Source organism: Cervus canadensis, chromosome 28, assembly GCF_019320065.1.
Source record: "Cervus canadensis isolate Bull #8, Minnesota chromosome 28, ASM1932006v1, whole genome shotgun sequence".
NCBI lineage: Eukaryota > Metazoa > Chordata > Mammalia > Artiodactyla > Cervidae > Cervus > Cervus canadensis.
In genome coordinates, this window is record NC_057413.1 from 6,781,065 (window position 1) to 6,804,245 (window position 23,181).

General features: G+C 48.3%; 1 protein-coding gene across 2 annotated transcripts in view; it reads right to left on the reverse strand.

The window, feature by feature from the left end:
• The window catches only part of ELOVL2 (ELOVL fatty acid elongase 2), a 49,603-nt gene that overhangs the window by 13,911 nt on the left and 12,511 nt on the right, over positions 1-23,181 (reverse strand). The window contains exons 1-3 of one of the 2 annotated variants that reach the window (XM_043450625.1): positions 14,354-14,585; positions 8,532-8,595; positions 829-1,016 (exon numbers count right to left, since the gene is read on the reverse strand). In XM_043450625.1, the coding sequence (XP_043306560.1) occupies positions 829-1,016; positions 8,532-8,547 (204 nt within the window). In that variant the 5' untranslated portion in view covers positions 8,548-8,595; positions 14,354-14,585. Of the gene's footprint in view, positions 1-828; positions 1,017-8,531; positions 8,596-14,353; positions 14,586-23,181 lie in introns of those variants that run through there. The other variant, XM_043450623.1, reaches the window with a different exon arrangement.

Below are 23,181 nucleotides of genomic sequence, written 5' to 3' on the forward strand. Positions count from 1 at the left end.
ACACAGATTAAAAACTCTATGGGTGAGAGAGCCTATGTTTTAGACAAGAATTTATTTTCATTCACAATCCAAGGACCCCAGGAAGGCAGCTATGTGTGTACCACTATTAGCCATTTACAATATATATGAATGAGTTTATCCTAATTTTTCTCCAAAAAGATTCTGTTATGTTTTAGTTCTCTCTCTCTCGAGGTTTATTTAACACTTTAAGATGTTTCTCTTGTATTACAGTAAATAAACTTAGGTTGTATAGGCAGGGCCATCATTACTTGTTCTTTTTCTTGTGAAATTACTCAGGTTTGGCAGATTATAAAGGAATAGGGAAGATATGATGCAATGCGGGCAACTATAGCCAAGCTGGGATGTCACCCCAGGCCTCCAGGAGTTGGTACTCAGGACACACAGTGGCCCAGAGATGCCAGGAGCATCCTTTAAGGGATCTTATGTTTGCATTTCAGTCAAACTAACTGTATTTGATGTTTAATTTTAAAAAATACTGTTACTCAATAGCTGTCCATCCTCAGGCAAACCAGTTTAACTTTTCTAAGCCTCAGTATCATAATCTATGAAAGGAGAAAACAATAATACATGATCTTTAAGCCCACTGAGATCTAAATTGTGACTTTAAATTACAACTAAAGACTAAGGACTAAAGAAATAGGTCTAAATTATAACAAGAAAAATTCAAGTTAGAAATAAAGACTTCCACCCATTTGGGAGGAATAATATTAGATGCTGGAACAGCTTCTTGAGATGTTAAAGATCAGTATTGATAGAAACCATGGAAAGTTCTGGAATGCCAGACGTAACTGCTTTGTGGACACTTACCTCTGCCAGCATGTACGCGGAGAGAAGTGTGATTCCAAGATTGTACAAGGTGAGGATGCCCCTGAGGGAAAGAGCAGGTCTGTTCCTCATGCATCTGTTGCCCAGCCATATCAACAGCAGGTATAAGACCGTGAGAGAAAAGGTAGGGAGGTAGGAGTCCAGCATGAACCACCCTCTGACTCGAGGATCTGAAAAGAAACACACAGTGAGATCCCCCAGAGCGCCCTGCGTGCTCAGTGAGGAGACGCCGCGGCGTGAGCTGTGTGTCACAGGTACACGGGGACCGCGGGCCGCCTCGTGAGCTGTGTGTGTCACACAGGTACGCTGGGAACCGTGGGGCATGTCTCGTGAGCTGTGTGTGTCACACAGGTACACGGGGACCGCAGGTCGCGGCATGAGCTGTGTGTGTCCCACAGGTACACGGGAACCGCGGGCCGCGGCGTGAGCTGTGTCACACAGGTACACGGGAACTGCAGGGCGTATCTCGTGAGCTGTGTGTGTCACACAGGTACACGGGGACCGCGGGCCGCGGCGTGAGCTGTGTCCCACAGGTACACGGGGACCGCGGGCCGCGGCGTGAGCTGTGTGTGTCCCACAGGTACACGGGGACCGTGGGCTGCGGCGTGAGCTGTGTGTGTCCCACAGGTACACGGGGAACCAAGGGCCGCGTCTCGTGAGCTGTGTGTGTCACACAGGTACACGGGGAACTGCGGGCCGCGTCTCGTGAGCTGTGTGTGTCACATAGGTACACAGGAACCGCAGGCCGCGGCGTGAGCTGTGTGTGTCACACAGGTACATGGGGAACCGTCGGCCGCGCCTCTTGAGCTGTGTGTCACACAGGTACACAGGAACCGCGGGCCGCGCCTCGTGAGCTGTGTGTCACACGGGTACACGGGGAACCGTGGGGCATGTATCGTGAGCTGTGTCACACAGGTACACGGGGAACCGCGGGCCGCCTCGTGAGCTGTGTGTCACACTGGTACACAGGGAACCGTGGGCCGCGTCTCGTGAGCTGTGTGTGTCACACAGGTACACAGGGAACTGCGGGCCGCGTCTCGTGAGCTGTGTGTGTCACATAGGTACACAGGAACCGCAGGCCGCGGCGTGAGCTGTGTGTGTCACACAGGTACATGGGGAACCGTGGGCCGCGCCTCTTGAGCTGTGTGTCACACAGGTACACAGGAACCGCGGGCCGCGCCTCGTGAGCTGTGTGTCACACGGGTACACAGGGAACCGTGGGCCGCGTCTCGTGAGCTGTGTGTGTCACACAGGTACACGGGGAACCGTGGGCCACGGCGTGAGCAAGCTAGATTCCAGTTCCGTTCGGAAGAAGCAACCAGTGGGGCTGAAGTAGTTAAGGAAGGTTCCACGGAGGGAACAGGGCTTAGGCCGAACACTAGTGTCAGTGACAAGTGAGAGAGGTGAGAAGCAACAATTCTCAGGTGTCTAACCGGCAGCGTCTGTGTGTACTCTCAGTAAGTAGCCAGCATGTATATGCTGCCAGCCCATTCACACGGCTCAGAGAGCGCCAGCCCCTGCAGGGGGCCACTGGGCAGTTAACAGCTGAGTCAGGACGTGAATCCACACCCAGCCCCTGGGTCCCTGCACCTTGCTGCTGCCTCCGCGGAGCAGCTCTGGGAGGCGGGACAGAGCACATGTCCATGCTGCGCCCCAGCTCCTAATACCCGCACCTCCTGGAATCAGCTTAGGATCACTGTGTGGAAACCAGCGGTGGTTAGAGTCCAGCTGGTCCAAACGGGGCGGCGGGGTTACAGGAGGGCGTGGGCGAGAGCCTGGGACGAGCCTTGGAGCTGAGGCTTCAGAATGGAGAACAGGAAACAAACCAAGGACCCAAATCTGATCGTGGACCAAGAGGACTCACAGCCAGGAGGCGAGTGTCCCTCACTCTGGAGAGTGAACATGTCAAAACTGAAAGCAGCTTTTCACGAAGATGGCACCGAAGGCGAAGAAGGAAGCCCCTGCCCCTCCTAAAGCCAAAGCCAAAGCAAAGGCTTTGAGGCCAAGAAACATGTGCTGAAAGGCGTCCACAGCCACAAACAAAGACTCGAACGTCACCCACCTTCCAGCGGCCCGGAACACTGGGGCTCAGGAGGCAGCTCAAACATCCTCGAAGAGCGCCCCCAAGAGAAACAAACTGGACCGCTGTGCAAGATCAAGCTCCCCCTCCCCACCGAGTCAGCGGTGAAGAGGACAGACGACCACACCACACTGGTGTTCACTGTGGATGTCAAGGCCAGCAAGCACCCAATCCAATAGGCTGTGAAGAAGCTACATGACACTGACGTGGCTAAGGTCAATACCCTGATCAGGCCTGATGGAGAGAAGAAGGCATATGTTCAACGGGCTCCTGACTATGATGCTTGGATATTGCCAAAATTGGGATCATCTAAACTTGAGAGTTGGACTATAAAGAAAGCTGAGCGCGAAAGAATTGACTCTTTTGAACTGTGGTGTTGCAGAAGACTCTTGAGAATCCCTTGGACTGCAAGGAGATCCAACCAGTCAATTCTAAAGGCAATCAGTCCTGAATATTCACTGGAAGGACTCACGCTAAAGCTGAAGCTCCAAAACTTTGGCCACCTGATGCAAACAACTGACTCATTTGAAAAGACCCTGAAGCTGGGAAAGATTGCAGGCAGAAGGAGAAGGGGATGACAGAGGATAAGATGGTTGGATGCTATCACTAACTCAATGGACATGAATTTGAGCAAGCTCCGGGAGTTGGTAAAGGACAGGGAAGCCTGGCATGCTGCAGTCCATGGGGTCACAAAGAGTCAAGACACAGTTGAGTGACTGAACTGCACTGAAACTGAGTCCAGCTGGCTAATTCCAGATATAAAAGTTTTCACTATTAAAAAAAAAAAAACAACCTAAAGAAAACACACACAATAGAACTATAAAACAGTCAGTAATTAGAAAATAACTGGAGGCACAGAGTGATTTTTGTTCTCTGTTCTGCTCCTTTCTGTTGTTGTCTAGAGAGAGAAAATGGTTTGGCCCAGAGTTATGAGACCTGCATGCCGACTCTGATCTCTGTAAACAGACCTATCGGAGCTGGATTCTCCCTTTCCGGGACCCCTCTGGCCCCCAGAGCCCCAGTTCCCCTTCTGCTCCCCGCCACCCCACCCACCCCGGGCTCTCCACACCCCGTGCTGCAGAGCAGTTTCTATGAGCCAAGTGCCGTCTCAAGCTCTGTCTCATCACTGATGCTGTGAACTTCTCCCATTTGTGACAGAGCTGAAAGGTAAGGGGAGCATTCATGCAACTGACACATGACCTTTCACACAAGGGGCTCATAACCATCTGTCCTGAGGTCTGCGCACCGTGCCACTTTCTAACGTCCACCTCCACATCTAAAGCCTGCGTGTCCTTCAAGGCCCACGTCAAGGGCCACTGCTCTTCCATAACTACAGCTCCTCAGTGTAACAAAACAGCAATCACTTTACAGTTTGCGTGTTATCGTGGCGATAGTGTTTGTGCTAGTCTCTCAGGCGTGTCCAGCTCTTCGCGACCCCATGGGCTGTAGCTTGCCAGGATCCTTTGTTCATGGGATTTCCCAGGCAATTACTAGAGTGTTCCCTTCTCCAGGGCGTCTTCTTGACCCAGGGATCGAACTCAGGTCTCCTGCAGTGCAGGCAGATTCTTTACCATCTGAGCCACCAGGGAAGCCCGTATGTACTTTTATTACTATTATTATAATGAACATTTGCTGAGCACTGATTCTGTGCCACACACAGTCCTAAAGCCTTTTATGTGTGTTAACTTAAAATTCTCAAAACAATCTAATGATAAAGGTGATCTTCTTTTGAACAGCTGTATAGAGGTGTCACTGATATATATAGAAAACCCTGCACACTTTTCCTGTGTGCAATCTGATGAGTGTGGACATACGCAAACCCCTGTGCTGCCAACACCAGTCAGGGTGATGGATAAATCCATCCTATAGGTGGAATTATCTCTGGTTTACAATAGAGAAAAACTGAGCAAAAACAGTTAAATAACTTGCACTAAACTCTACTCTGCTTTTGCTTATGGTATTATGGGTTAATCCGTGTCCCCCAGAAAGGTGTGTTCAGGTCCAAACTCCTGGTCTCTATAGATGCGGTCTTACTGAGAAATAGGGTCTTTGCAGACATAAACTGGCTAACAAGAGGCTGTACTGGATGAGGTGAGCCCTGCTCAGGGACCTGTGTCCTGATAAGAAGGGGAGGCACAGGAGAAGAAGGCCACGTGGAGACGGAGGCAGAGACAGGGGCGATGGAGCGATGGAGCTCCCGGGCGGGGGTGGCAACCGGAAAGCCCTGAGCGGGAGGCATGGACAGAGCGCTCCTGGAAGCGCAGGGCAGGCAAGGCTCTGCTGACACCGTGTTTCCAGAACAGGGAGAGAATAAACTGCTGTTGTCTTAAGCCACACAGCCTGTGGGATTTTTGCTACGACAGCCCTGGAAACTAACACACGTGGCTGACTTCCGCGCTTTCTGTCTCAGAGGCTCTGGTTTCACGGTCCGACCACGAGGTGAGACTACCTTGTATTTCTATTCAGTCTCACTCATACCTTATAGCTGCTCAGTGTGGAGGTGAATGAAACAGTCATTAAACGCATGCCAGCCGACAGGTCAGGTCAAGCATGCGATACAGTGCTCGAGGCTGTCACCGTCTGTGTCACAGTCCTGTCCGCACTGGCCACGGTTGTCAGGGGGGGCACAGCTGCTCTAACCAAAAGACGGGAGCGAGCACTTAGAGCTCCATCGTCTTCGGGACCTGAGACGTGAACTCTGCGGCGGGGTCAGGTGTCTGCCCAGAACAATCTCTGGATGCTGCCAACATGGCACGGGTACAGTCGGAAAAGGCCTGGGGACGCCTGTCAGCTCCCCAGGGGACCTGCCACACGGCTTCGGCCCCGCCCCCCCTCCAGGGAGAGGAGGCCTGCCGGCCGGGAGGCTTAGCCTCCTGCCACTGCAGACGTCACCGATCAGCAGTCAGCTGTCAGCCTCACAGTCTCCTTGCGGCAAAGGAGATTTCCATATAAGTGACCCAAACTGAGCAAACAACTGCAATCCTGTCCTGTACAACTTGTTCCCCGTCCGCGTAACTGCAGGTGACAGTGACCTTCCTGATGCCAAAGCTCAGACACTGCCTGCTGACTCTCTGGTGGAGACGTCAGGTGCCGGCCGGCCACCCAGGAGCCCCGCGTGCCCGCTGGAGGGTCATGCCCCCGACACTGCCTGCTGCAGCAGTACTGCAGACGGCACGTCCTGCAAAGCAGGCTACGACCAACCGGTGTCCCACCCTGCCCGCCCCACGGCATCATCACAAGGGGAAAATGGAGAACAAAATGAAGACCAAAGACAATGTGAATACACAGATGTATATATTTTAAAGCTCTCTACAATCAGAGTATCATCTCACTAACACTACAGAAGTAGTCACTCGCTCAGGATACTTTCCACAGCCTGTGTCTCTGCATGATTCTATTTAGAGATTCTGAGAAACTGGAAAACCTCCCCATTTCCCTCTCCTCCCACCCCCTGATGCTGAGGAGACAACTTGTAGATTCTCTAGCTTTGTGAACCAGCAAGGCTCAAGGGAAACAAAGCATGCTCTTGAGACTGTCCTCATTTATTTGCAAAACATAGCGTCTAATAGGTTCCTAGGACCGTTAAGACACCCTGGAGATACCAGTCGTGGGTCCTGTCCTCATGGAAGAAAGAGCTATTAATCAAGTGCATGAAGGAAATAAACAGAAGCTGAAACAGAGCATAATGAGAGGTTTAAGGTTCGCTGCTTTCAAGGGCAGGTCTCCACCATCCTGGTGAGGGAGAGGCTATATGAGGAGGGGACGGTGAAGCCGACACCCGATGGTGTGAGAAGGAGCTGACTGCGCTGGGGAGCAGCAGCCTAGGGACGCATTTTACGCTCAGAGGAAGGAAAAGATGTCTAGAGCGTGGGGAGAGTGGACAGCAGGGGCCGGCAGGTACAGGGCTACGTGACCCACGAGGAGCTGGGTTTTATCCTGAGGATGCAGGGAAGACCTGATGAGGTTTAAGCCAGAGGGCTGCACAATATGGCTTAGGCTTTTGCAGTCTTATTGCAGCTGCCACTGAGCAGACGATGAGGACGGGAGGAAGGGCAGCCGCCTCAGGAGGCCCCGCGTGGTCTGAGTGGGCGGTGACGGAGAAACCACCGGGACCCGCAGGACGGCCGGGAGCTGGGGAGCCCGAACCCTGGCTCCGGGCAGGGAAAGCACAGCGTGTCTAGAGGAAGTTGATCGGACAGGAAGGGGCAGAGACACCGCGTGTGAGAGGTGGGAGGCGGGTGGTGGAAGGGAGGAGAGGAAGAAGCAGGCTCGGAGGGAAAGGACTGCCACCAGGGCAGCCGCAGAGGGACGGGAGGCAGATGGCACTGCGCTGTGTTCCCGCCCCCAGAAGAGGCTGGAGGGCGAGAGGCGGGGCCTGTGGGGCGGGGGCGGGCCCTGGGGGAGGGGGGCAGGTCTCTGACGGGAGGTGGGGGCCCCGGGGGGGGGGGCAGGTCTCTGAGGGAAGGTCGAGGGCCCCCGGGGAGCGGCGGCAGGTCTCTAACGGGAGGTGGGGGCCCGGGGGGAGGCGGCGCAGGTCTCCCAGGGAGTGGGGGCCCCCGGGAGGGCGGCAGGCTCTCAGGGAGGGGGGCCCCGGGGGAGAGGGGCGGCAGGCTCTCAGGGGAAGTGGGGGGCCCCCGGGGAGGGGCGGCAGGCCTCTAAGGGGAGGTTGGGGGGCCCGGGGGGAGGGGCGGCAGGTCTCCCAGGGGAGGTGGGCCCCGGGGAGGCGGCAGGTCTTAACGGGAGGGTGGGCGGCCGGGGGAGGGCGCAGGTCTCCCAGGGGAGGTGGGGCCCGGGGGAGGGCGGCAGGTCTCTCAGGAGAGGTGGGCCCGGGGGAGAGGGCGCAGGTCTCATCCAGGGGAGGTGGGGGCACCCCGGGGAGGGGCGCAGGCCTCTAAGGGAGGTGGGCCCCGGGGAGGGGCAGCTTGAGGGGAGGTGGGGCCCCGGGGGGAGGGGCGGCAGGTCTCTGAGGAGGTGTGGCCCCAGGGGGAGGCGGCAGGGTCTCTGAAGGGAGGTGGGGGCCCGCGGGGGGAGGGCGGCGGCATGGTCTCTGAGGGTGAGGTTGGGGGCCCCGGGGGGAGGGGCGGCAGGTCTTGCTGAAGGGGAGGTGGGGGGCCCGGGGGGGAGGGCGGGCATGGCTCTGAGGGGAGGTGGGGCCCGGGGGAGGGCAGGCAGGTCTCTGAGGGGAGGTGGGGCCCGGGGGAGGGGTGCAGGTCCTCTGAGGGGAGGTGGGGCCCCGGGGGGGGCCAGGTTCTCTTGAGGGAGGTGGGGGCCCCGGGGGAGGGGCGGCAGGTCTCTGGAGGAGGTTGGGGCCCCAGGGGGAGGGCGGAGGTCTCTGAAGGGGAGTGGGGGCCCCGGGGGGGAGGGGCGGCAGGTCTCTAACGGGAGGTGGGGGCCCCGGGGGAGGGGCGGCAGGTCTCTAACGGGAGGTGGGGCCCCGGGGGAGGGGCGGCAGGTCTCTCAGGGGAGGTGGGGGCCCCGGGGGAGAGGGGCGGCAGGTCTCTCAGGGGGAGGCGACGGACTGTTCACAGGACACTGGGAAGGGCGCCATCCTCTTCTCTAACTAGATGGTGTTCCTTCCATATTGAGTTCTCAAGTTCTCACTCACCCCGAGGTCCAAACATATTGTCCAAAAAAGCATTGACTTCATCATCAAAGGCCTTTAGATGCTCCTGAAAAGACAAAGGAAAAATGATTTAAGCAGAGCTTCTGGAATCTCTCAAAAGGTACCACTGCCAACAACACACGGTTGACAGAATCTCCAAGGGTCCTGGCCTTGGGGATTTTTGACTGCAGATATTTACGGGAGGTGGACCAGGGATGCAGCCTCACCATCACCAGCCTGTAAGGACTGGGAAGGAAACAGTTTCTCTTTCCATTTCTTAGGTAAGAGGAGTCCTGGAGGACAGTTTGGAACCTTCAAACATTGAAGGGTGACTGACCGTCCCATCTCCCTTGATGCTTAGAGAGGTAGAAGCTTCTCCACTAACAACTCCTACCGTTGCAGTTCCTGGGCTGTGTGCAAACGACATGGAAGTCTACACCCGCAGGACACACACAATATCTGTGTGCAAGCCACAGGGACAGTCTATACCCGAAGGACAAACATAACATCTGTACGCAAGCCCAAGGAGAGTCTACACCCGCAGGACGCACATAATGTCTGTGTGCAAGCCACAGGGAGAGTCTACACCTGTAAGATGTGTGAAATGTCTGTGGGCAAGCCACAGGGAACGTCTACACCCACAGGACACAACGTAGTATTAAAGAAAAATTCAGCTGAACTGTATTTCACAAAGCTAAACATAAAACCACAAAGATAACTTGTTTTTCAAGGACGGAAATTAGGTACTATGGTTTCTTTCCCCATTGTCTTTATGTTTTTTCAAAACATTTTCAGTAAATTAGCATCCATTACATTATTACAGCTGGAGAAGGAAATGGCAACCCACTCCAGTACTCTTGCCTGGAAATTTCCATGGACAGAGAAGCCTGGTAGGCTACAGTCGGTGGGGTCGAAAAGAGTTGGACACGACTGAGCGACTTTACTTACTTACTTACTATTACAGTAGATAGTCTCACTGGGGTACCCCAAATTAATTACCGCCACTTTAGTGGGTTCAGGGTGGGCCTGGAGAGTTTCTGCTAAGCATCTGATGGCTGATAAACTTGCTGCTGGCTCCTCTTCACGCTGAGTGCCATCATACTGCTCAGAATACTTGCTCAGGTGTTCCCTTCCCCTGCTGCTAAGGTCTGGGCACCTCCTCCAGGAAAAGTAGGAAGAGATGAACACTGCACAGTGTTCCTAGGAAAGGGAACTCTGGCGAGGATTTCAGGCGAGTGGACTGGTCTCTGACAGCAAGTGAGTTTCCTGGATGGTTGTCAGGAAGTTCACAGAGAACATTCTCCATAATCAACAGCTAGCGTGCAGTCAAACGCATTTTATTCTCAAAGAAAATGTAAGTGCCAAGGAGAAGAACGGAGTTACTGGCTGGCTTCAGAAAAGAAGATGCGCCTGTTGGCGATCAGCACTGACTGTCTGCATCTGTCCCCCATTCATGACATTGATTTGGAGGGAACTTCAGGGAAACAAAGGTCTCCGGGAACCTCAGGCAGCTTGGGGAGGAGGATGAGGATGAAAGACGAGCATTTATTAGCACCCACGACTTGCTGACCGGTGAATTAGGATGTTTATTATTTCACCGTATCTCTGTGGAAAGTATATAGACTAAACTGGGCTTCCCAATCTATAGATTCAATGCAATCCCTATCAAGCTACCAACGGTATTTTTCACAGAACTAGAACAAACAATTTCTCAATTTGTATGGAAATACAAAAAACCTCGAATAGCCAAAGCAATCTTGAGAAAGAAGAATGGAACTGGAGGAATCAACCTGCCTGACTTCAGACTCTACTACAAAGCCACAGTCATCAAGACAGTATGGTACTGGCACAAAGACAGAAATATAGATCAATGGAACAGAATAGAAAGCCCAGAGATAAATCCACAAACCTATGGACACCTTATCTTCGACAAAGGAGGCAAGGATATACAATGGAAAAAAGACAACCTCTTTAACAAGTGGGGCTGGGAAAACTGGTCAACCACTTGTAAAAGAATGAAACTAGAACACTTTCTAACACCATACACAAAAATAAACTCAAAATGGATTAAAGATCTAAATGTAAGACCAGAAACTATAAAACTCCTAGAGGAGAACATAGGCAAAACACTCTCCGACATAAATCACAGCAAGATCCTCTATGACCCCCCTCCCAGAATATTGGAAATAAAAGCAAAAATAAACAAATGGGACCTAATGAAACTTAAAAGCTTTTGCACTACAAAGGAAACTATAAGCAAGGTGAAAAGACAGCCCTCAGGTTGGGAGAAAATAATAGCAAATGAAGCAACAGACAAAGGATTAATCTCAAAAATATACAAGCAACTCCTGCAGCTCAATTCCAGGAAAATAAATGACCCAATCAAAAAATGGGCCAAAGAACTAAACAGACATTTCTCCAAAGAAGACATACAGATGGCTAACAAACACATGAAAAGATGCTCAACATCACTCATTATCAGAGAAATGCAAATCAAAGCACAATGAGGTACGCCAGTCAGGATGGCTGCTATCCAAAAGGCTACAAGCAATAAATGCTGGAGAGGGTGTGGAGAAAAGGGAACCCTCTTACACTGTTGGTGAGAATGTAAACTAGTACAGCCGCTATGGAGAACAGTGTGGAGATTTCTTAAAAAAATGGAAATAGAACTGTCATATGACCCAGCAATCCCACTTCTGGGCATACACACTGAGGAAACCAGATCTGAAAGAGACACGTGCACCCCAATGTTCATCGCAGCACAGTTTATAATAGGCAGGACATGGAAGCAACCTAGATGCCCATCAGCAGACGAATGGATAAGGAAGCTGTGGTACATATACACCATGGAATATTACTCAGCCATTAAAAAGAATTCATTTGAATCAGTTCTAATGAGATGGATGAAACTGGAGCCCATTATACAGAGTGAAGTAAGCCAGAAAGATAAAGACCATTACAGCATACTAACACATATATATGGAATTTAGAAAGATGGTAATGATAACCCTATATGCAAAACAGAGAAAGAGACACAGATGTACAGAACAGACTTTTGGACTCTGTGGGAGAAGGCGAGGGTGGGATGTTTCGAGAGAACAGCATCGAAACATGTATATTATCTATAGTGAAACAGATCACCAGCCCAGGTTGGATGCATGAGACAAGTGCTCGGGCCTGGTGCACTGGGAAGACCCAGAGGGATCAGGTAGAGAGGGAGGTGGGAGGGGGGGATCAGGATGGGGAATACATGTAAATCCATGGCTGATTCATGTCAATGTATGACAAGACCCACTGTGGTACTGTAAAGTGATTAGCTTCCAACTAATAAAAATAAATGAAAAAAAATAAAAATAAAAAAATAAACTGGGCTTCCCTGGTGGCTCAATAGGAGAGAGTCCGCCTGCTAATGCAGGAGATGTGTCTTTGATCCCTGGTCTGGGAAGATCCCACATGCTGCGGAGCAACTAAGCCCGTGAGCCACAGCTACTGAGCCCGTGCCCTGAGCCTCGAGCCCGTGCCCTGCAATGAGAAGACGCCTCAATGAGAAGCCCGTGCGCCACAGCTACAGGGTAGCCCCCTCTTGCACCAATGAGAGACAAGCCCGCGCAGCAGTGAAGACCCAGCGCAGCCAAAGTATATAAATAGATAAATTAGGGGAAAAAAAACTATCTGAAGTAAACCAACTTTGGAAGATTTTAAATAGTGCTTTTATCTTTGGTTTCCACGAGGGACATCCTGGGAGACCTCCAGGTTGGAGAAAGGTCAGTTACCCAACATCTCAAAGTGAAACGGTTTTATTTGTGCTGCTGTCCGAATAGGGCAGACCTGTCTGGAGGCCTCTCATTCCCAAGCAAAGAACATTAACCTCGCTGATGTACCCACCCTCACGACAAACACCAGCGAAATCTTCCCCATTGCCACATCCACCCACAGTGTTTAAACTGTCCCCGTCTGTTTGCTAGCGTTCAAAATCCATCTTCCAACATCAGCAGACCTAACACAATGCCAACAGTCACAAGGCTTGTATTGTATTATCTTTCAGAAATTCAGTCACAGTGGAGGAAAACAGAAACAAAAGAAAAGTTAAGAGGAGAAGATAGGAACAGAAAACAGACTGAAAGATAAATATGAATGAATCCTTTCAGTCATTAACTTCCTGATTTATTAACTTGGTAATTTGGTAATTGATTTATTAATTTATTAATTTGGTCCAATTTTCTGGACATTACCGTGTATCAGCAGCATGTTAGATGCTGACATATGAAGTCAAATGAGGCATGGCCCTTATCGTCACACAGGATAACAGACTAGTAATCAGTAATTAGGGGTCAGTTTCTTAAGTAGGATAGGAAGGGTTAACAGCAATGTGTTCTAAGAACCATGAGAAAGGAAATACTATCCAGCCATTAAAAAAAAGTCCTTGAGTATATTGCTCATAATTAAATGAATAAAAAAGGAAAGAAGGTTGTTCCCAAGGGGGGAAAAAAAACGTCCTGGGTTTTCCTGGTGGCAAAGAAGGTGGTAAAGAACCCACCTGCCAAGACAGGAGATACGGGTTTGATCTCTGGTCCAGGAAGATCCCACATGCTGCAGAGCAACTAATAAACCCATGGGCCCCAACTACTGAGCCCGTGCTCTGGAGCCCGGGAGCCACAACTACTGCAGCCCAGGTGCCCTAGAGCCCACGGTCTGCAACGAGAGAGGCCACCGCAGGGAGAAGCCCACACATGCCAACTAGAGAGTTGCTCCCGCTCGCCACGACTAGAGAAAAGCCTGCACAGCCAAATAAATAGACAGTTTTTAAAAAAAATAAACATACTTAAAAAAAAAAAGAAAAATCCCGCCATTTGTGACAACATGCATGGACCTTGAGGGCATGAGTGAACAAATAAGTCAGACAGAGAAAAAAACAAATACCACACGATCTCACTTATGTGTGGAATTTGAAAGAAAACCAAAAAACCAGACTGAGATACAGGGAACAGGTCGGTGGTTGCCGAAGGTGGGGGCTGGGAGGTAGAAGAAATGGTGAAGGGGGTCAAAAGGTACAAACTTTCAGTTATTAAAAAAGACTTAAGTCCCAGCAATGCAAAGCACAGCCTGGTGACTACAGTTAACAATACTGCATTGACACCGCCGTGTGTAAAAGAGACGGCTCGTGGGAAGCTGCCTTACAGCACAGGACGCCCAGCTCAGGGCTCTGTGATGACCTGGATGAGCGGCTGGGGGGAGCGGGAGGCAGGGGAGATGTGTGTACTTGTGGCTGGTGGCTGGGCTGCCCTGGTGGCTCAGACGGTAAAGAATCCCCCTGCACTGCAGGAGACACGGGTTCGAGCCCTGGGTCGGGAAGATCCCTGGAGGAGGAAATGGCAAAACCCACTCCAGTAGCCTTGCTGGAGAATCCCGTGGACGGAGAAGCCTGAGAGGCTACAGTCCATTGGGTCGCAGAGAGTCAGACATGACTGAGCCACTGTAGCTGATTCACACGGTTGTAACACACAAACTAACACAGCACTGTGAAGCAATTACACTCCAATTTAAAAAATAATGACAATACTGTAGTGAATGTTTGCAAGTTGCTAAGAGAGTTGACCTTAAAAATTATGGTCACAAGAAAAAAATGGCAACTGTTTATGTTAACTAGACCTCCTGGGTGTTCATTTTGCAACATATAGGAATACCAAATCATTATACCGTCCACCTGAAACAAAAGGAAAAACACGAGGTTTCATTTAAATGCCGCTTTGCTGTGATTTGAAGGATTCCAGGACATTGTCTAGACGAAGAGGAAGGAGCAGCAAGCACTCGGAGACACGACTCACCTGGGAGATGCTCGTGGCCAGGGCCCTTGGCGACCTTTCTGACAGACGGAAGGTAAGCCAGCCCGGGAAGGTCAGAAACCTGGAAACAATTACCTCTTTGGTTCTGGGTTCTTTAAAACAGTTATTGAGGATGCAGTCTAAACAGACAAGGATGAGATGGCATCAAAGCACAAATCCGAGTTCCCACCAGGTCAGGAAAAGGTAAGCCGAAGTACAGAGTTGGGGCAGCGTCAGTCACCCCGGACAAACTCTGAGCAAAGGATGAGAGCGGAGCCTGGGTACCGAGTTCGCAGCTGCACTCCAGGTCCTACGCATGGAAACGCAAGCGGATGAATGGATAAATATACTGTGATATAGCCTACAATGAAATACTACTCTGCAACATTAAGAATGAACTATTGATGCAAACACATGTGGATGAATCTCTAAATTATGATGTTGCATTAAAGAAGCTAGACAAAAAAAAAAAAAAAAAAACAACATAGCTTCCATTTACACGAAATTCCAGAAAATAAAAAAATTATCTGTGTGACACAAAATCAGTGGTTGCCTAGGGTGGCAGGAGAGAGGAGCAGAATAGCCTTCAAAAATGAGAGGGAAACAGGAACATTTTCATATACACGTGTGAGAGAATTTGTAGTAGCAGAACTATACCCCAAGGTGTGCTAAGGGTGTTGTTCTTTAGGAAAAACAAATCTAGTGAGAAATGTTCCATATGGAAATTAGCATTTACAGAAAAGAATAAAGAGCATCCGAAATGTCTCTACCTGATCACAGAGCCTCAACCAGAGCCAGCTGACCTCCGCCCACCTGACCATGTCCACAGCCATGCCAGCATTCCCTCCCATGCCCCCACCCCCAGAGCAGTGCTGGGGGTCACCCAGATGACGTCCTGCACCCACCCTTGTCCTACTGCCAGGAGGGACACCACCTGGAGGTAGGGACCCTTCAGAGACCACCCATCGATATTATATCATCCTTCATTTTCACTCTACCTGAAGTACTGCATCACTCTTTAAGATGGTATAAAAGGAAGTTTGGGGACATCATCATAGTTTTTTTTTTTAAACTTTCGCTGAACACAACTAAAAATGTTCCATGCTCTAATGATCATGCTCTTGAAATGTGCTTTGATTGTAATCAAGGCTTCCCAGGTGGCAGTAGTGGTAAAGGACCTGCCTGTCAATGCAGGAGATGTTAGAGATGCACGTTGGATCCCCGGGTTGGGAAGATCCCCTGCAGGAGGGCACGGCAACCCATGGGCAAACCTCAGTGTTCCTCCCTGGAGAATCTCCATGGACAGAGGAGCCGGGCAGGCATGGGGTCGCAAAGAGTCAGACACGACAGAGGTGACTGAGCAAAACACCAAGTATTTCACTGCATATTCTACTCTATGAAACTCAAACTCGCTGTATACTGTGAGCTTGTAACTGTATACTGGTTATGTGACCATACATCTCACAGGCAGTTTAGTAATTACCTGTCTCCACAAACCCATTAGACAGCATCTGCACCATGGAAACAGAAATAAAATCACTTTTCCTTATATTTGTTGTATCTGAATACAATATTCTGAAAGCGGCCTACTGAGGGAAGAATGCAGAGAAACTGGTGGTCCCTTTTGATCAGGATACTGTATTTCTAGGAAAGTATCAGAAGACCGCATTCACACTCAACTCCAGTTAGTCGCTGTCAACAAACATTTCCAGGTATGGCTCATGTTGTGGGTGTGCATGCTCAGTCGTGTCCGATTCTTTGCGACTCCATGGACTGTAGCCCGCCAGGCTCCTCTGTCCATGGGATTTTAAAGGCAAGAGTACTAGAGCAGGTTGCCATTATGTTTCATGCTGCTGCTGCTAAGCCACTTCAGTCGTGTCTGACTCTGTGCGACCCCATGGACAGCAGCCCACCAGGCTCCCCCGTCCCTGGGATTCTCCAGGCCAGAACGCTGGAGTGGGTTGCCATTTCCTTCTCCAATGCGTGAAAGTGAAAAGTGAAAGTGAAGTTGCTCAGTCGTGTCAGACTCTCAGCGACCCCATGGACCGCAGCCTACCAGGCTCCTCCATCCATGGGGTTTTCCAGGCAAGAGTACTGGAGTGGGGTGCCATTGCCTTCTCCATATGTTGCATGTTAACTGGTATCAAATTCAAGCTTTACCCATTCTATACTTACACAACTGATTTTTTTTTTTACTTGAATGGAATTTAGACCCTTATCCCTTTTGAATTTATCTTCCTTTTCAGCCCCACCTTGTACTCTGAAGATTATCCAAACTCCAAATATTTATTTTCCCTTTGGGCTTAGTCACTTTTAAAATGCTGGCACCTTTATTCAAATTACTAATTGAAACAAGTGGCATAGTGTGGTGTTAAGGACTGAATGCTTGCTTCTCTCATATTTGTATGCTGAAGCCTCTCCCCCAATGACAGGGCCTTTGGGAGATAATTAGATTTTGATGACCTGATGAGGGTGGGTCTTCATGATCGGATTAGTGCCCTAATTATATTAGGTTCCCCTGCCAGTCATTTTGCAAGTTATGGCCTTCTCTCCAAGAATAAGGAAAGAAAACTGAACCAACATTATTTCTTTTATAATATTCTGGTCTCATTAAAAGATACTGTTAAATAACTTGCCTTAATTTCAAGTGTATAAAATGAAATCTGCTATACAGAAAAAGAGTCAATCTCACAGTTAGAAAATACAGCCATTCAGGGATTCAATACTGGGTATGTGAGGAGCCAGGAAAGATGCTAAGGCTGTGATGCAAGATATTTGCAATGATTACTACAACTCCTATTTCCCCAGGAAGTTATGAGTGAATACCAAACTCCTTGGAGATTTAGCCCAAGGCCAGATAGTTGTATTCAGGACACCTTGGAACGGTACCAGCTTCTGTGTTTGGGGACATGGGGAAGAATGAGGCTCTTTCACAATTAACAGCAGTGATGAAAGGAGATTCTGTTTGTATGTGCTCTGGTTATCAAGTGCTGACCAGAGGGGAGGCAGGTTGGCTGTTCTGCAAGTACAAGTGCTATCCTTCCGAAAGTGAGAACAAAGCAAAGCTTTTAATGGTTTCTTGTAAAAGACATGAGCCAGACTTTATTTCTAATTTTTAAGTGATAATCACACTTTTGTCTTCTACCTATTTATACATCTATATTCTATTTCTATATGGTCTAAAAATATCTACAGGGACTTCCCTGGCAGTCCAGTGGTTAGGACTTTGCCTTCCAACACAGGATCCCTGGTTGGGGGGCTAAGATCCCACATGCCTCAGGCCCAAAAAAATCAAAACTTAAAACAGAAACAACATTGTAGCAAATTTAATAAAGACTTTAAAAATGGGTCCACATCAAAAAAAAAAAAAACCTTAAAAACAATACCCACAGCATTTCAGTAAATTCATGGTAACATCAAAAGATGTGTACTGCTAATCCTGAGACAATCTATGAGTCACATGGATAGACTATATTATATTCTCCTTTTTCCAAGCTATAAAAACCAACCAATAGTGGGAGTTACTGAGCAATCCAGAATCCCTCCCTGCAGAATGAAATCCTTATCACATCCTCTTTGTTTCAAGTATTAGTGATAGTGACAGTTGCTTCACACTGCACTGTGTAAAGCCTTTTCTAAAAGGTAAAGGAAAAATCATACCTTTTCCTTAACATTTTAATCCAGATGTCAAATCAAACTGAGCACCATTAGCAGGCCCTAAGAGGAAAAGAAGTCATACAAAGGCAAAACGCAGTCTGAGCTGTATGTGAAGAAAAAAAAAAAAGGCTTTTTTTGATGGTCACCTGATATTTATGATGGCATCAGAATTTCACACACTGATTTTAGGTACCTCATGTTATTCTGAGCACCTTCTGGGATGTCACCCTAATTAATCAATCAACATTCAATCATCAGGCCAACACTGTCTCCCAAAACACTGGGCTGAGGATAAAAACAAGACAACTCTACGGGGGGTGTGGAGAGAAGAGAGCAGTGAGAAGTACTGTCTATTTGACAGATGAGATGAGGCAGAAGATAAAATGGTTACAACCATACATCATGCGTGGCTAAGCCAACTGTCTCTGCCAAGATACTACATCAAAATAAGGAAAATTACATAAATGTAAGTCTCTGACCCCCATATTTTTTTAAAACAGCATTGCATCACAAATCTCTCCTAGTTCTTCCCGAGCTATTGTTTTGAATCCTGTTAGATGAGCACTTTTATGAAATATTGCCATCCTTAATCTTTTCTATTTTAGCCTCATGGCATGGGGTATCTTAATTCCCAGAACACCTCAGTCCCCTGCAGTGGAAACGTCTTAACCACTGGATCACCAGAGAAGGCTCACTATCCTTAATCTTATTGACAAGTTATTTCTATTCAGTGGAGAATAGAAGGTATTTTGCAGTGTGTTTTCTCAATTTTCTTTAAAGTGCTGAACAACAGATGCTTCAAGCCCTCCTCTGTGGTCCCCACCCTCTATCTCTGCTTCCAACTAAGACAGCCGTCTCCTTCTTTGCCTATATAAGAATTTTGAAGCTACTACTGGAGATCAACATAAAGCATAGTGATTTACTTTATTAGATAACTAAATAAAAATATTTTTAGCTTCATATATGGTGCCAGTGTCTGAAGTATGTTGGCCCAATGGGTAATTTGGAAGTGAACTAGGCAGACAGGAACAAACAGTGAAACTGAATCTACAGCCTTTCAGATGAACACTGAGTAGTTTCTTTGGCAAGCTGGGTAACTTCACTCATTTTCATTCAATAATTTTTTAGTTTAACTTCATGCAAGCAAGGTCTTTTGAATGTTTATCTGCCATGTAACTTTTAATAGAGTAGAAGAAATATTTTAAAGTGAATACATGCCTGAAGAAGTGAAAGTCGCTTAGTCGTGTCTGACTCTTTGTGACCCCATGGACTGTACAGTCCATGGAATCCTCCAGGCCAGAATACTGGCGTGGGTAACTGTTCCCTTCTCCAGGGGATCTTCTCAACCCAGCTAAAGCAGCTATAAAAGGCACACAGTGTTTTTCCCTCCCAGTCTTTAAAAGAGAAAAGATAAATTCAGTAATACTAAGGGGTACCACCTCTGGGCAGTAGAAGTGGGGGTGAGCAACATTCCAGAGTTCTATTTAGGAAGGTATTGGATGCAGCCCGGTTTTCAGGAAGATTATGTGAGCACGTGCACTTCACTAGTGACCTCACTTGATTCTAGTTGTTTCTGGTTATTTCTCAAGTTGTGGCCCAACTTAGTCTCTAGAGACTTAGAGACAGAAAAAGTTCCCTGGTCTGACTGTGTGAAAATGGGTGTTGGGTTTAGGTAAATGTGCAAAGTCAAAGGAGGAGATGTTAGGGGGTTTTTTTGCCTTTTTTTTTTTTTTTAAAAAAAAAAGAAGGTCTGATCAACTAATTTGCGTGGCTCTTAAACAGCCCCAGGGCTGAAAATGGAAAGACCACTGCAGCCAGCAGCAGGCCAAAAGGTCAGAAGCCGCCGGCTGGGCTGCGCGCTTCAGCCGCGCAGCACGCGGTGGGAAATCCTCAGCAACGCTTCTCGGCTGTGACACGAGGGACCAGCCAGCTCTCCCACTTTAATCCTGGACTCGGGTTAGGTGTTATAGTACAGATCTCTGGGAGAGCCACCAAGCAGCTGATTCTTAAATAGCAAGTCTCCTTGGCTTCTTACCAGACAAGCTAGAAATTGTGGGGAAATGGAAGCAGTTTATTTTCTCCACGTCCAGTGTCTCACTAAAATAGAGCTCTTAAGTCCACCAGGACACGCAGCGTGAGGTAGCTGCTGCTAACAATCAAAGGGAAAACCTTATAACACACACATGCTTTCCCGGGTTCTCTCTTCCCTCTGAGTGAGGAGGAGTTCGATTTTCACTTAACTGTTTATAAGCCTAAATGTCAGTCACTCAGTCGTGCCCGACTCTCTGTCACCCAATGGACTGTGGCCCACCAGGTTCCTCTGTCTATGGGATTTTCCAGGCAAGGATACTGGAGTGGTTTTTCATTTCCTTCTTCAGGGGATCTTCCCAACCCAGGGATCGAACCTGGGTCTCCTGTACTGCAGGCAGATTCTTCACCGACTGAGCTACCAGGGACTTATTCTAGCTTGCTATTCCTTCAATTTCAAGAATTTCCTAATAGAGTCACTTAAATATGTTCACAGACAAAGCTATGTAACTTCATGACAGCAATGGTTATTTTAGCTTAGGATAAAATCTTTTAGAATAAAACATATTCATGTCAGTCTCATAAGGGTAACTTGCATGCACTTAGCAGAGTGTCAGAATGTAGGACTAACTCGATGTTGAGTGAAGTCACTCAGTTGTGTCCGACTCTTTGCGACCCCATGGACGATAGCCTACCAGGCTCCGCGGTCCATGGGATTCTCCAGGCAGGAATACTGGAGTGGGCTGCCATTTCCTTCTCCAGGGGATCTTCCCAACCCAGGGATCGAACCCAGGTCTCCTGCATTGCAGACAGACGCTTTACTGTCTGAGCCACTATGTTACACACATATTAATTAAAGCTCCCAGGAGGAGCTTCCCTAGTTCAGTGGAATCTCTTAAAGGAGATGCCCACACACTGATGACTGCTTCCCTATGAAGTCAGCAATCATTTTAATGTGGCAGAAAGCTCTGGAACACGAGTTAAGGGACCCAGTTCTTGCCCGGACACTGGCACCAACAAGTACCCTGGCTGTGAACCTCATTTACATAATATGGGGGAAAAAATCAAGGCATCTAATTCAACTTTGCAGCCAAAGTCGGAAATGCTTGATTTCTACAGTAATTCTGATAGAAACTTACCCAGCCTACTGAAAAACCTCTAGAGACACACTTCTCACTGCTTGGCAAGGTAGCACGGTCTATTTTTAGAATGTTTCTCATTTTTAGGAAACCATTCCTTATTTTGGGTTAAAAATCTTTCTCCATCCAACAGTTACCCACCAGTCCTAGTTCTCTCCTCTAAACTCACACACGACCAGGCCCATTTTCCTCTCACCCGAGAGCCCTGAACATACTTGACATTTCACACCAAGCCGTCAAGGCTTTTCTTCCAAAAGCCTCAGTAAACTCCCCTTCCCCTGCTCTCCCTCCTCACTTAGTTGTCTGGCCTTCCCTGCTCCCCTTCTTCCCTCCTCCCACAAGCATTAATTCATAAACTATTAAGACACCCGTCCACACATGTGACAGGCATTCTCGACCCTCGCTTTCTCAGCCTTCTCTTCTGGATTTATTCCAGTTAGTCTGTCAATATCTTTGTAAAATACAGGGCTTTTCAGAATGTGGTAGAACTATTACCTCTTACTGTGAATATGAGTAACCAATTTCCATTGATATAACCAATTCTTTTTGCCTGTGCCTAAAAACTTCCCCCAATACCATCCCTCCAAATGGGCCGAATTTGGACTTTTGTTGGGGAGAATCTACCGACATGGATTTCTCTTCTCTTCCATCAGCCAAATGATGACTATAGAGCTTCTTTATGCTTAGTCTCTTTGGGGCTTTGGTTTTGCTTTAGATTTGGATGTAGCACTTTAGCTCTGTAATAGAATGAAAGAGCTTCTTGCCCTAGAATGCTACACGCCTCCCTTGCGGTGGCTGCTCTGATAAGCTCCTGCTTGATTTAACTTTACATTTATCTGACTCTTCAGTTTGGCCAATTTTTATAGATTTTACTCTTGGCAAGAAGCTGGTGGCAACAAATGCTGATCTGTGATTGAATGGCTTTAGCCCAGAGTTAACTATTTCCATCAGCAGAGAACTGCCTACAAGTTGTAAAAATGGGTGTAGGTTCTCTTTTCCTCTTTTCTTTTTACTTATTGACTGTTTCATAGAGAAAGCATTACATTCTCCTTCATTCGTTACCTACAGCTGTCAGGAAGCAAGCTTTTTTTTAAAAAAAAATGTTTTTGAATTTTAAAACAATCAAGGAATTCCTAATTTCAGAATTACCTCCAATGTCACTGATTTCTTCATTATAGAAAATAGATGATAATGGTCTTCCCAGGTGGCCTAGTGGTAAAGAATCTGCCTGCCAACATGAGAGACATGGGTTTGATCCCTGGGTTGGGAAGATCCCCTGGAGGAGGATACAGCAACCCACTCCAGTATTCCTGCCTGGGAAATCCCATGAACAGAGGAGCCTGGTGGGCTGCAGTCCCTGGGGCCGCAGAGAGTCAGACACGACTGAGCACACAGCACACACACAGATAATAACAACTTGCAATAATAAATGAAAATGGGATGTATTTATCAGGAATCTGCTGTTGTATTTATTGGGCCTATTAGATACTATTATCTCACTTAATTCTTGCAGCTACTCTATAAAATAGGTCTTTTCACCTCTTTCAACAGAGCAGGAAAGTGAAGCTTTGAGAAGTAAAGCAACTTGTCTAACTTCCATGAGCTAATAAATGACGAGCCACTACCCTCCGCCCAGAGGAATGCCGTGCCTTCTTGCCACCCACTCTGCTGGTGATTATGTTTAGCCAATCCTGGGTCTGGTGTGCGCGGGGGTTATGCTAAAGGAGAGAGCAGGGCGTTCAGGGTGGTTCCTTTGGAAAGAATGGGAGTTTTATAAGGGTTCAGTCTTGGTTCTGACCCTAAGTAGCTGTATAACCTTGGGCAAAATGATTATCTGGGAGTAACATCTTTGCTGTCTATAAAATAAGTACCCTAACTTATGTGAAGCTTAGAGGATGTCATATCTGTGAAAGCACCTACGATGGGCCTGCGCACGAAGCAGACGCTTGACAGGTGTTCATTCATTCCCTGCATTTCCAGGCCCCCACTGAGCAGCACGTTGTCATG